A 14,993-nucleotide genomic window follows, 5' to 3' on the forward strand; every position below is an offset into this window, starting at 1 on the left:
TATTTTGATATGTACTAGTTGGCCTAGAGACTCATCCTGAAAAAAATTACAATTACGTCTTAAATTTGGAGTGGAAAAAGTTCCTTCCCCAAGTTTAAGCAGTTGCTGTGGAAAATCACCATCAGTGATTCCATGAAGATGACCTCTCATATTCGTCCGCAATTTTATATTTTCAAAGTCCATAAGGGCGTGCACCTCCGTTAGTCACAGGAAGAGTCTGTCGGAAATCTCCAGCAAATACAAAAGTTATCCCGCTCATGAGAGAAAAGGAGTTTCTAAGGTATTTTAATGTTCTGTTTATGGAGCATTCATCCCACATAATCAATGAGGCGTCATGCAATTAACCAAGAGGCTCATTTTTTTGGATAGAACATATTGATTTCGCCTTTTCCATTCTTTAGAAGAGTTGCAGCAATTCCTAACGAAGCAACTGCTATCGCTATCTTCCCAGAGTGTCTTATTTTAGCAATTATTAAATTTTCAATAAACGTCTTGCCAGTGCCTTGCGCATCGAAAAAAAATGTTGTTTTTGTTATTACTCGCATTTACGCTATAACTCCCGCCCTTATCAGTGTGCTACAGCTGAGCTAAATGTTAAATAACATTCTCTGTCTAAATTTAACATTCTCTGTTATAAGTAAAGATTTTTTTTTGAATTTACGCTCGTAAGTCGGTTAAAAATGAATATTTTCTGAATTTTTTTTACCAACCATCCTTATTGAATTACCCTGAAAGTGGCTCAGGCCATTTTTCAATTCATTCAACGGTTTAGTCAGCTATAGCGAACAGACAAAACCCCCCAACTTATTTTTATATATATAAGACGTATGTAACCAATTTTAATTATAAAAAAATACACTTTACTGTTTTTTATATATAATACTTGTAAAAATTTGCATGCACAAAGTTATGTTTTTCTAATCTTTCGTGCCTTATACTTTATTGTCATCACGAAATGGATGAAGTAATTATATATGTATGTAAAGAAAACTTGGGTAAATTTTATATGCTCAAATATGCGGTTATGAGGAATGTGGAAGTCTGCTTACAAGCTTTATTGCTCATCCTTGTCTTTGGCACCGTGTTTAAGAATTCTGGTGAACTCTATATAATCAAACAGACCATGTTTGATAGGTGCTTCACGATACATTTCGTCGACCTGAAGATATACAAAACAATTATATTCAATTAAATATAAAATTAATGTAAATCGCATAATGTAGAAAAATTTTAATTTAATTAGAAAACTAAACAAATAAATAATAGTAAAAAGCTATTTACATCCTCATCGGTGAAACGATCTCCCATTGTGGTCAATAGTTCGCGCAATCGATCCTCGGGTAATACACCGTTATTTTCCTCATCAAAGCATCCAAAAGCATTTTTTATTACATCTTCCGGATCTGTTCCTTGTAGGCGTTCTCCAAATAAGGTAAGGAACATAGTGAAATTTATAGGTCCAGGTGCTTCGTTCATCATCGCTTCTAAATACTCGTCTGTCGGATTTTTTCCAAGAGAAGCTAACATATCATGCAAATCCTCTTTTTCAACGAAACCATCTCTATTCTGATCGATCATATTAAAAGCTTCCTTAAACTCGGCAATTTGGGCCTGATCGAACATAGCGAACACATTTGATGTGGCGCGTTGCGCTCGCTTTTTTGTGGTAGCGCGACGACCAGCGGTTTTACGAGAAGACATTGTTAAAGCAAAAAAATCTACAAAACAAAAAAAAAAAGCAGAATATAATTCTTAAACGGATGATGAAGAGTGGGTCACTTATGTAAACTAACAAATTTACATCAGCATAGCATTGAATTGAGTAAGTTTTGTGCAAACAATTAAAAAGAAAATAGTTCTTAAAAAAAATTATGAGTTAGCAAAGTAGGCCGTTTGTGTGAAAATAATTTTTTTTTTAAATGTTCACAAATTTTCAAAATTGCTTGGCATTGTCGGGACAAACTGTCTACTAACTTATGTTGAAATTGTTTGATATCGAATCCATTCCGATTCATTCTTGTTTCGTATCTTCTTATTGCTACTTTTAAAAATTTAATGTTCTTGGGCAAATTTCAGCAGTGCTCTTATGTTTGGGCAACAACATTGAGACGTCTTCGTACGAGTAACCTGGATGCGCTAAACTCAAATGTCCCAATTATTTCAGCCACAATCTCTGGGGAAGGTTTGATAAAATCGCACTTGCTTTTTCTGATAATGTTTCTATAAGCATGTTCAGTTGTTTTACGTGCAAGAGCTTTGAGGATTTTTTATAAAGTGGGATAACTTTTATAATAATTTATGGTAAGGAACAGCAAATAAGTAACCATGAAACGGCTGTTGTAACTGATTATTGTGATGTACTTATTTGATCAAACTAAAATCTGATTTGAATAATTTATTTGAAAAATGTGCCATTTCTCTGTCCATGACCGAGTGTCCCGCGGTAAGGCATGCCTGTCATAGGAGGCGACTAAAATCCAAATGCACTATGTCTGACATTCACATGTCTGGTTTATTGAATGTCAGCATAGTGTAATGTCAGAAAAGTGCTATATTGAGATGCTATCATATTCTTTAAATGGGTTTGCGATTATATAACAAACACTAAATGGATTTGACGGACAACACATCATACAGCCGGGTTCTTAAGAGCTCCTCGGAGTTCTTAGGGGCTCGACTGGCAGTAGCGCGAGCTACAGGTCACACCAAAGACCAAAACATGGTACCACGGGGAGCAGTTTGCCCTTGGAGTTCGCTCCAATCTGCTCATTGGGTCTTGGCCCTTTGGGGAGATTCGTGGTGGCTGTGGTTTAAACCTAAATGCAGGAAGGGCAATAGTCCAATGTGGAGTCGCACTGCGGCCGGGTGCCGGACCCAGAGTACGGCAGAGGTTTTAGATGGGCCTCGAACCCGACCAAGGTGGCTAGGGTGTTTCCTTTGGTTTTCACCCGAACTGATTGGCGGCACTCATACCTTACTTTCTTCCAGAGTGTAGTGTTGTGCATGCACTTACACTTTGGGGCGCTGATCAACGCATTAATTTGATCTATGTGCTACTAGCAATAGATAGCGCCGTGGATTTGAGCCTTCGTAGGCAGATACCCACGTAAAACACATTGACAGTTGTCCATGACCGTGTGTATGTATCTAGACAACAAATATATTACCTCCTTCGCTTGAACAACAGATGTTATTTTAGTTTTTTATACATCGCTTATTAAGATCCTATTTGGGTGTCAAGGCACAAGTTAATTTTCATTGAAACAATTCAACGACAGGCCCAGGAAACGTGTTTCAAAGGGTTGCATGCAAAGAGTCCATAAGAGTCATGCGGGGAGTTGTCGCATGCATGTCCTATATTTGTTATGTAAGTGTAATTCTAGATTCGCGAGGCAACTCGAGGTCTTCGTCTGCAATAAGTCTGCAAATACTCCACTCACTGGAAATCGAAGAAGTATTTAATTTTACTACTGCGATTAATGTTCTTCCGTGCCTGAAGGTAGTTTTGCCGGGGTATTGTTGATTGTCGTCGACGTAATCAAGGAATGATCTCTTGATATCCTAATAGTTTTATATTGAACTTTTAGCAATCTCTCGCGTTATGTTATATAAAATCAGTTTTTTTTAATGATTATTATTAATCAGTTAAATATTTTTAAAACAGGCTGAGTTTCACTAATTCTGTTTGATCTGCCAAATCCACTCTCATTACGCTTTAGCAGTCCTCAAAACAAGCTAATTACAAACTTCGCCCGTTAAAACATTTTTGAAATGATGTTGAATTTACTCACAAAAAAGTTGCATGCCAGTTAGAATATTTTCGATAATGCATATTTTTTACTAGCTACGATTTACCGGCATTTGTGTATACAACTTATTTCTGTATTTCAGGTTGTAGCCACACATTTTCACATAACGACATATAATTTTTATGACCTTATTAGGAAATATAAATAATGTATATATGTATATATGAATGTTTATGGTTAGTTGACTTACTGTACTTGCATCAATATGTTTATATACATGTATCGAATTAGTCATTCGCAATTTGGCCATGCTGGCACATATGGTCATATTTGGAAATTAAAACTATATACATACTATATATAGCAAATAAAGCTATACAATTTAATTGACAAAGTTAGCTTTAAGATAAGGAGAAAACTTGAATCAACATTCAGTATTTTATTGATTGTTTTTCACCTAGTTAAATTTTCCTACTAGTATAATGAAAAAACTTCTTGACAGAATTATAAGGACAAAAAAAAAAAACGATTGTAACCCAAAAATGTACACAAAATAAGCTGCAAAAAAGTAGATATATGTTCAATTTTAAGAATGAAACAAAATATTATGTTTTCATAATTGCAACAACTTCATTAGGATTTATAACGATTTTAACCAATAAGAAGTAATTGAAAGTACCATATAAAATTAAATTAGTTCTCTAATGATTTTAAACAAAAACAGCAATACGATTTTCGAACTTTAAACAGGTCAATATAGACTTGCAAAAATTCATTAAAACAGGTAAATGTCACTGCCAACAATGCAAAAAACTTCAGTCGACCTAAATGGTTCGAACATTTTCCATTAGACAAATATTTTTCACTTTAAGAAATACATTTGTGTACATTGTGTACAAAACATTAATATTCAATTAAAATATTATAAACACACACACACATTTTAAAGAAATACTCCACTATCTTGAGTATTACTTACTACCAAATAGTAGAGAATTTATTAATTTATTTAAAAATAAAGACTGCTAGTTAACCAAATATGTAGAAATTTATCTTATATACTTTAATTCTTTATAAACGAATGATCAAATAAGTATGATTCATTTACTGATAAAAGATGTGTTTCTTTTATCGATACTACTTCATACTCAATAAAGCTGATGCACACTATACAATCGGATTTACGATTTGCACAGATCTTTACAAAATGTAATTTAAGGTGGCCATACACGAGACATATCTACGTTCGATCGATATGTGTTCGATTGCGAACTATATTCGCTGTTTGAAGAACGAACGCAAAATGGTGTATGACGAAACGATTTCATACTGATCGAACGCATATGCGTGTCGTGTGTGGCCACTTTTAAGGCCTAACTATAATATACATACGGTGTCGTATGTTACTGTCAAAAAATTATCGAAAAGCCTGTCAAATGCATGAGGAACGGAGGGTAGACTTTTGAATGATTATATGCAGAAGATAAAAATATCAATAAACAATTTGTGTTTTGATTTTATATTTCGTTTGGGTTTTGCAATACAGAAATGAATAGAAAATTAAAATATTTAAGAAGAATTAAAATGCTTACTTCTGTTTTGGACGGAATATGCATATTAACAAAAATTAGAGAAATTAAAAAAGAATTCGGTCATATTCAGTGAGAGAAATAAACAGAAAGAGGAAGAGGATGGTTTCTTTTAACAATTCCGATAAATTCCTTTTCTTTGTTTGTGCGATAGAAATAAAAGACTTCTCGTTTGACGTACAAACATTTATTTTTTTGAATTAAATTTTGTATAAAACATTCGTTGTCCTCCATCTTCAATTTCAAAATGATGCATCTGTTGACAAAAAGCGAAAACAGCTAATTTCGTAGGGAAAATGCGATCACTTTCGCATTTTTCTTAAGCAAATGTCGTTTGAAAAAAACTTCACGAAACTTGATGTATCGTATATTAGAGTTGCAAAATACAATCTGTGTGTGTTTCGGACAGTTGCTTACGCTGGCTTAAGCTAGCTTATTCACATTATAGTTAGGCCTTTAGAGTACCATCAATAATCAAAAATGTAGGGTTTCGTTTTTCCCAACCCCATTACTCGAAGTTCGCTTTTTGAGTTCTATTTTATCCATTTCCATTTTAAAATTTTTTTCCGTTAGTTCTTCGCTAGGTTTGGTTTGTTTGTACGTATTTGATCAGAATTTTTCTCTGCCAAATGCCGTTACTGAGGTGATCTATTCCTGTTTGTAAAGGTAAGTTTTAAGTCAAGTTTGTTATCATTAAAGCAAAATCGACCAGCATGGAATTGATGGCATGTGTTCAAAAAAAAAAAAAACGGTTATCCCTCCGACCTCTCTCGCTTCCTCGCTGCACGGAACCTAAAAGTTTGCCCCACTAGCAAGTGGTGGGGGGGGGTGTGGTAATTTACCAAATTTGAGTAGGCAACACTGCTCAAAAATAGCCGATTTTTGCTATTTTTTGAAAGATGTCGCTTCAAGTCTGCTGCCTCCTTTGCGTTTATAGCATCAGAGGTGAGGTAAGCAGTTTTATATTGCTAATTAAATTGTGTGCAAGTATATTAACAAAAACAAATTTTATTATTTTGAGATGACAGAAAATAAACAACGCACAGTTCGCTATCCATTTTTCCAATATTCTTAACTTTCTCGCACACTTTTTCCACTTTACAATCAATTATTGCTTTTAATTTCACTCCATTATCTTTTTCCGTAGTTAATAATAAACGAATTTTTTCGTTAAACTTATATTGATTTTCCAAAAATACCAAAATTTCTATTAATAATTTTTCTTATTAATTTTTATTTCACTTTTTTTAATAAATAAACAAATTTTACTATCAGCTGTCTAAATGCACAAGTCTGCCGTCTGTCACCATAAAATTGCAATGCGCATTAGCGTTGCTTAAGGCGCATTAATTTTGCTCGTCTGTCAGGGCTATTAGGATCCAGCTCTCAAGAAATGTAAAAACTTCTTATAAAAAAACGCTTAAGAAATGGTCAAGATAATTTCCTGCGGTAAATTTTCTTGTGCTAGTATGCAGCTTTAAAGTAATCTAGTACTAATTTTTAATAAATTCTTTCAATAAAATGCGTATTTGGCAGTCATGGTTTTGCGTCCAGTTCTATGCACAAGCGTATGAAATTTTCGAGTGCCACCGTGAGCCAGGTATCTTTGAAATGATAAAAGAACATGAAATAACAGAAAGGATATACAACCATAATTTACTTACAATAGGGTTATAAATAATCTGCATTGCGAAGATATGGGAACTCTTATCGAATTCTTTTTTAATGAATCGGTCTATCTAAATATCGTTCGTCGTTGGCGTATTTGGCGTTTTATATATTTAATTTTTATGACTAGAATAAGAATTCGTAAAATATTTTCAATGCTTCTACTCAACATCCTTGTTTCTTTTTAAATTTCAATTACGAATCAGCTGATTTTTTGACGGCGTTCTAAGCGCTTATTTGGTCATACAAGTATTCAAAGTACGAAAAGGTAACGAAAGCAAGTAAAGCCAGACAGCATGGGGCCTGGACCTTAAGTTTTTACAAAAATTTCAATTCATATGTGTAACCCTATATTATTTGATAAATTCCGATGTATTCCGTCATAGCATTTTAGTTATTGTAAAAAATTTTCATTGTTACTAATGGAAAATACGTAAAACATACACGAAACAAGAATAGGTATTTGAAATGTCTGGTTTTGACGACCCTTTCGGTGAAAATCCTTTTGCCGATCCTGCTATACAACAGGCAACAAGAGTAACAACTAATATTCAAAATTCATTGGAAGAATATAACCCATTTGACTCGGATGACGGTAAACATAAGTTGCAGATAAACTCTGGTAATAATGCAGCAGTCGTCCAGCCTTTATCGCAAAACGCCCCTCCTACTGCTGCAAGTACGAGTATTCAAATAACTACTGAGGAATTGCAGGTATTTTTTTGTAATATTACAATTTTATTCTGGGCCGGTATATGTACATACATAAATATATGTGAACATAAGTACATACATACGTTTCTTCAAATGCACATATTTTTAATGCCCTTTCCATTGTATATCTACATACATGATGTCGATTTTTTCGAGCGTGTCAAAGCGTAGGCTGAATACATATATGTATATATGTGCATTGTCGATAACAAAGCAATCTTGCAAAGCTGGCTGATTAATCATTGGATTTTTAAGTTAGACACAATAAGTTTGCAACCTGATACGGTATTACAAGTTATTGGGTTTTATAATAGCAATAATTAATTGCATCGCATTTAGTCTGATAGTTTAGCTCAAACAAATCCAATAGTTGTATTTTAACATTCGAAGTAATCATGCATATTGGTTTTGGGTAAATTTTAGAATAGCATTGGGTTTTGAATGGATAGAGGAGGTCCTCCAGATTAAGAAAAATATATATATGTATATATATATATATATATTTGCCGCTGATTTATGGTTTTTGAGATATTTACATTTAAAGTTCAAAAATTCAACTATTTAAAATAAGTGTTTCTCCCATTTATAATGAATTTTATATTTATATTTTTAACTTTTATATTCACTAACACTTCACTAATTCGTTTCTAACCATTTATTTTATATTAAATAGTGTAAAAATAACTTTTATTCAACATTCAACTTGTGTTTATTTATTTTTGTTCATACAATAACAAAAAGATTGCATTCTACATAATAATCAGTGCTTCCTTACGTTCATATTTTACAGAAGAACCAAAAGATATAAAGAAAACAAATAATACCCCAAAGACAGGAAATATATGTATAACACATTAGTTTTCCGCATAGAAATCCTTTCTGCATTGGCGGCCTTCGGTCGCGCTTCAAAAAAATAACCCTTGGTCGGACCAACACCTGGGTGTGCTCAGTTTTTTTGCGTTGAACTCCGTTTTGCCCGGTCCAACACCGGGATTTATCAAGATAATGAGAATTCTGAAAGGTTTTACATTACTCATCACACGATAATGAATTTAGTTATGACGTCATAATCTTTCTTTTTTCTTATTTTTATTCCATTACAACATATGGTAACATTAATTTTTTTGCTTGATTACAACCATTTTCTTATTTTATGAATAAATGGATTTTAACTAAAGTTTGATATGGAATTAAAGTTATTTTTGCACTATTTAATCTAAAATAAATGATTAGAAACGAATTAGAAAAGTGTTAGTGGATATAAAGGTATAAAATATAAGTCTAAAATGCATTATAAATTGGAGAAACACGCATTTTAAATAGTTGATTTTTTGAACTTTAAATGCAAATATCTCAAAAACCATAAGTCAGCGGCAACTATATGTATATATATATCTTGATGGAGGACATCCTCTATCCGTACATATCCATTTTAACCTTAAAATGGGGGTTGCTATTCTAAATCGCAGCCAAGTAAATTTTATATGGGTTATCCTTTTCAATTTCATAAATACTTTCATTTTCAATACCAATAAGTGAACATGTGTGCACTTTGCAGCCACAAGGATTGCAAGGATAGGTAATATCTGCTTGTAACTTATTGGGAATTGAAAGATTGTATTATATTTTCTGGTTTCTATCCTACAAGTAGCAACAAAGACTATTTATAAACTATTTACGAAAAATTTCTTACAGCGCCGTCAAGAAGAATTAGATCGCAAAGCGGCTGAATTAGATAGAAGAGAACAGCAGCTCCAAGGGAATGTTCCTCAACTGAATAATTGGCCGCCATTACCGGATAATTTTTGTGTGAAGCCATGTTTTTATCAGGATTTCAACTTGGAGATTCCGCCAGAGTTTCAGAAACTAGTAAAACACTTGTACTACACATGGATGTGTAAGTAAAATTTCTAGTTTTATAATTTTTACTGGTAGTAGCAGTATCTATTATTTATTTAAAATAACAACTAAACATTTAGTAAGTGTAGCATGCCCGTGTTTATATGAACTAACCCTTGATATTAGAAATATCAAAAAACTAATTATATTTAAATGAACAAGTAAATAATTTATATTTAGGGTTTTATGGAATCGTATAGTCGGAATTAAAAAAGGCATTAGATGGTTGAAGGAGAAAATGTTACAACTTTGAAGTCATATCTTGTATGACAAAGTTAGGCCAAATTGATTGTTGCAAAAGTCTTTTTAAATATGTTTTGACTATTTTGTACCTTAAACAGCTTCACAATTAATTTTATACTAATTAATTATAAATAGCAATTTTCTGGTAATGCACATGTAAGCATGAAATAATAATTTATATTATGTAAAACTGTTATGAAGCAACTCGTATTCGTTTGGTATCATTTTGCTCGAATGACATATGTATGTGACAAATTGAGTCAAAAACGTTAATAAATTAGTTAAAACGCAAGCTCATTTAAAAACGAACGAATATCGAAAGCGATTTATTCATTTATTGCATAATTTTTGATTAAAAAAAATTTTAATTAATAATTAGTTTTTTGGTGATTAGTCAAATATGTCAAAAATTTTTAAAATTTAATTTTTTGCTTTATTGCGATTATTATCGTTATATTTTGCTTTTTATTTTACGTTTACAAAATAATAGTAATGTGATAACTTTTATTTATTGCCCACAGAATAGTTTTAAATAACTCTTATGCAATAAGAAAACTAACTGCGGAACTATTATTCTGTGACAAAAATAACTAATAGTTATCAAGTAAATCTAATTTTGTAAGCGAACATTTAAAATATATATGTGAGAAAAAAATATTAATTGAAAAATAAATATTAAACTTGATTTTTTGCCCATTTCCTCATAACTGTTACAATCCCTGATTTTTACATAATTTTTAACAAAATCTAGTGCTTTTCAGAAGTCAACTGGCCCATGTAAATTTTAACATTCTTTTATAAACGGCAAATGATCTAGTAGATTAATTTAATTTATAGCCATTCAAGATATTTTTACTTGTTGGCATCTTTGAAAGAAAAATCTAAATTAATCCTCTTTTTTAAATTTTGTCCCTTGGATAAATACTAGCACTGTTGACTGGAATATTGTTTTACTTATATTGGAAAAGACGCAAATTCAAACAGATTCTGTAATAACATTTAAAATCGGAATTGGGTTGCAAGAATGCTAACTATCGTTGTTACAAAAATATGGAAAAATACAAGGAATAATTCGAAAAGAATAAAAATTATTACAATTAATACAAATAGACAAATAATAATTTGTTAAGTGCAAATGTTATTATGTAATTAAAATGAAGTTTTCAATAGTTTGTCAAAATTGTAGACTATAAGGAGTAAACAAAACACTACAAAAAAACAATTTATTAGTACACTTACTTTTACTAAGGGTAAACAAATTTAATTGCATTTTGTTTTATTTTCAGTTTACACCATGACTATGGTACTCAACATAATTGGTGGATTAATAATTCTATTTTACTCTGGGAAAATTACCACCTTTGGTTTAGCTTTATTTTACGCAATGCTTTCTACTCCTGCATCTTACATTTGTTGGTAAGTAAATGAGTTGATTGATATTAAGGAATAACTGAAAAATAACACTTAATTTTTGATCATAGGTTTCGACCGGCTTATAAAGCTTTCCGAAATGATTCCAGCTTTAATTTCATGGTATTTTTTTTTGTATACTTTTTTCAAACTGTGCTTACAGTTTTTCAAGCCGTCGGTCTTCCCGACACGGGGTATTGCGGATTTTATATTGCTATTTCGCAATTTGATGGGACAGCATCGAGTATCATTGTTGGACTGCTTTTGCTTTGCATAGCTTTTTGTTTTGCAACAACCGCAGCTGCAAATATAATGATGATTACGAAGGTATTTTATAATGTGCAATTGAATTTGAAAACTACCTTTAATACGAAATATTTTTGTTTATTCCTCTCTAGATTCATTCAATTTACCGTAGCACTGGGGCCAGTATGGCTAAAGCGCAGCAAGAATTCGCAACAGAATTTATGAGAAATCAGCACATACAACAAGCTGCTTCTTCGGCAGTGAATACCGCAATAAATTCACAGATTAACAACAGTAGATACTAAATTACCATGTTCATATAGCTCTACGCATAATAAGGCAAGGGTTTTCATTGCTCTTTACATGTTTAAAATTCCTTGAAATGTAAGCTACATTATCAGTATATGTTATATAAATAAACGCTTGTAAAATACCCAGCGAAATTCTGTCTTTTTGGTGGTTATACCGCACACATTAATTGTAGCAGGAAATCAAACATTGGGTGGGTTTAGCCAAAAACCCGGCTGAATGATATTGACCACATCTGTTTAAAATTTCCATCCATTCCAGTAATGTGGGTAATAGTTAAATAAATTTTGCCACATATTTGGCACTGCACAATATATTGGTATCGATTACTTTTAATATAACATTATTAAGCATGTATCGTCCATCTTGCACTCAGTTTGAAAATGTCAAAGGTATTCCGTTATTTCGTAGAATAGATAATATTGCGATGCTTGCAATTTTGAGCGAGTAGAGAAATAGTGATTAGGAATAAATTTGGAGAAAAATTCATTTCACGCCAAGAAAATAGTTTTTAATGTGCATTATTGTAAGTTTTACAGTTATTTAAACGGATAAAAAATATACATACATTTGGACTTCAGTAACTCGAACTCTTCGATTGGCAATATCGTTTAGAAGTCAAATGTCATACAAAATTCCTAAGTGATTCTCTAAGTTGCATTTTTCGGGGCAGCTGCTCATGCAGAAGTTGTCGCGCGTATTTATCCCTTCAAATGTTATTGTACAGATTATATTGACAATGAGCCGGATTTATAACAGATGATATTGTATAACCGAATATTTCAGACTCAACGAATATGAATTTGTATGTATTAGCGTTATGGAAAACGATGAGGATTTTGAAAAAGAAATTATTCAACCGCCATTCAAAAATGATGTAACGCATTCTTTTGCAATTTTAAATTCCTATTAAAATATAAATACTAACACAACTGACGATCACTACAGGGCAAAAATTCATCAGCCTAAAATTACAGAAAACATGTTTAATGTACATAATTAAAAAACTTTGTACGAAGTAAATAAGTAAATATGTATAAATCTATATTTTACAGCTTTTTGAAAATCTTTATGGTTTAATGAAAAATTCTATAACTCGAAGTCTCTCTAATTAATTTTTTTTGTGGAGTATGGGGATTCGAGATAGGGAAGTTCAACTGAATATAATGTGTTTGTATTCTTTAGTGGGACGCGAAACATTATAATGAAAAAAGTGAAAATAGATTAGAAACCTGATTCGAAACAAAGGTCATAGTCGGATTTTTTCAGAGGTTGCCGAAGGAAATATTTACGCTTACAACTATTTTAATAACACTCAGATCAACCAACTCTTTTTGGTGTTACGATTTTCAACTATTTTGAGCGTAAGTTTCATTGGTGTTGCTAATCTAAAAAATGAAGTTTTGGCAGATAATTAAAAAGCTGAAAATTAAAAAAAAATTTTAACAATTTTATTTAGTTATTGGTCACAAAAAGATAAATAATTATTAAAATAGAAATTAGTTTTTATTTGCAATACGATGACAAAAATGTTGGGGCCAAAATTGATGTCTTGCGTATATAACAACCATCCTGATCATTCAAATGCATTCGAACTTCCTAACACAAGTACTTTTGATAGTCTAGTCAACCCCACTGATGTAATATCAAAAAAAGTTGAAGTTAGACAGCTTTTTTCTCGATTTTTTTTACGGGTTGAGTTGAAAACCAAAATGCAGTTGAATGTCAACTACATCAAAACTCGACCCACAACGTATGCGACGATTTAAATTCAGTCTGCGATGTTCATACTGCGAGAAGAAGATTACGAGAACATAATATACATATGTTCACAGCCCTCGTAAGGTGCCTTTACTAAAAAATCACGTAGCCCGATGCTACCATTTGAAGAAGATGGCATGCCGATAAATTGGCTCTTCCGAAAGGGCAATGGGTTTTAAATAGGATTCAGATCTGGAGATTAAGTTATAACATTGCATTGACCCGAAACCATTCCTGTGCCCGAATGCTAGTATACCCCAAACATACCAGTAGGTGGACATAGGAGTGGTGTTGGCTTAATGGAATTAAGGTTATGGACGTATCAGCTCAACCTTCTGACCTCAATCTCACTGCAAACCTTTGGGTTAGCATAAAGAAAAGTATTTAGAAGACTAATCAAAAAAAAAAAAATGAGCTGTGGTCCGTAGTGAAGGGAACTTCATGCATCATTTAAAATTACTTGTTTTATGCGCCACTATTTTATTGCTTCCCTTAATTTTATATAACAAGCCGTATGTACATATACTGCAAGGGAACAACTAAATTCTTCTTATTTGCAATGCAACAGAAAGAAAACTCTTTTTAGAGTACTGGTACCCACTACAATTTCATTGGTCGCAGTTGTACATACATACATATGTATATGCATAATATAAATCGCTTCCATAAATTGCATTTATACCGAAATGTAGAATATGTACAATACAATCGTGTATATCTCAAAATAGCATGAATGAAAGAAATAAACGCAACTTCCGTTGCACCGAAATTATAATACAATTCACAAATAAAAAAACTCTGTAGGAGAACTTGATCGATATACCGATATTTTAAAAACTTCTGGGTGTTACAAATTTCTTAGCAAACTTAATATACTTGTACTCTATTAAGGATAAACGATCCCAATGAATTATCATAGGGAAAGTAATACATTTATAACAATAATTACTTTGCGTGATCTAATGGCCTTACCAAAGCCTACTTTTAGATAACTTTACTTTGACTTTATATAAAATACTAGTAGTCCACGCTTCACTGTGGCTGATACATAGATAATACTTATACCATAATGTATCTTTGATTTTCTAATGGCCTTGACCAAAGCTTTTTTTAAAAAAAAAAAAACGCATAAAATTGCAAAATCTCATCGGTTCTTTATATAAAAACGTTAGATTGGTTCATGACATTTACTTTTTGAAGATAATTTCATTTAAATGTTGACCGCGGCATGCGATAAGGTGGTCCAATCGAAATTTCATTATCCGGCACTTTTACATATTTTTCAAATACCGTATTTGTGTAAAGAATTTATTCCGAAATGTTGTCTTCCAAACTTGTGACCAAGGCATCAGATGGAATTCAAACTTTATTTATAAACCAACCAACGAATGCGTACAGTGCGTTA

General features: G+C 32.1%; 2 protein-coding genes across 4 annotated transcripts in view; one reads left to right on the plus strand and one right to left on the minus strand.

Moving 5' to 3' along the window:
• Window positions 1-907: 907 nt before the first annotated feature.
• LOC126759475 (myosin regulatory light chain sqh) overlaps window positions 908-14,993 on the minus strand; it is a 135,024-nt gene continuing 120,938 nt past the window's right edge. The window contains exons 1-3 of one of the 3 annotated variants that reach the window (XM_050474304.1): window positions 4,729-4,855; window positions 1,282-1,718; window positions 908-1,159 (exon numbers count right to left, since the gene is read on the minus strand). In XM_050474304.1, coding sequence (XP_050330261.1) covers window positions 1,055-1,159; window positions 1,282-1,701 — 525 coding nt within the window. In that variant the 5' untranslated portion in view covers window positions 1,702-1,718; window positions 4,729-4,855 and the 3' untranslated portion in view covers window positions 908-1,054. Of the gene's footprint in view, window positions 1,160-1,281; window positions 1,719-4,689; window positions 4,856-14,993 lie in introns of those variants that run through there. The other 2 variants (XM_050474305.1, XM_050474307.1) reach the window with 2 other exon arrangements.
• LOC126759453 (secretory carrier-associated membrane protein 1) lies at window positions 7,396-11,961 on the plus strand. Its single transcript, XM_050474270.1, has 5 exons — window positions 7,396-7,720; window positions 9,416-9,617; window positions 11,149-11,278; window positions 11,344-11,599; window positions 11,671-11,961. The coding sequence occupies exons 1-5, from the start codon at window positions 7,475-7,477 to the stop codon at window positions 11,821-11,823; spliced, it is 987 nt and encodes a 328-aa protein (XP_050330227.1). The 5' UTR covers window positions 7,396-7,474; the 3' UTR covers window positions 11,824-11,961.

The sequence above is a fragment of the Bactrocera neohumeralis genome, chromosome 5 (genome assembly GCF_024586455.1).
Source record: "Bactrocera neohumeralis isolate Rockhampton chromosome 5, APGP_CSIRO_Bneo_wtdbg2-racon-allhic-juicebox.fasta_v2, whole genome shotgun sequence".
NCBI lineage: Eukaryota > Metazoa > Arthropoda > Insecta > Diptera > Tephritidae > Bactrocera > Bactrocera neohumeralis.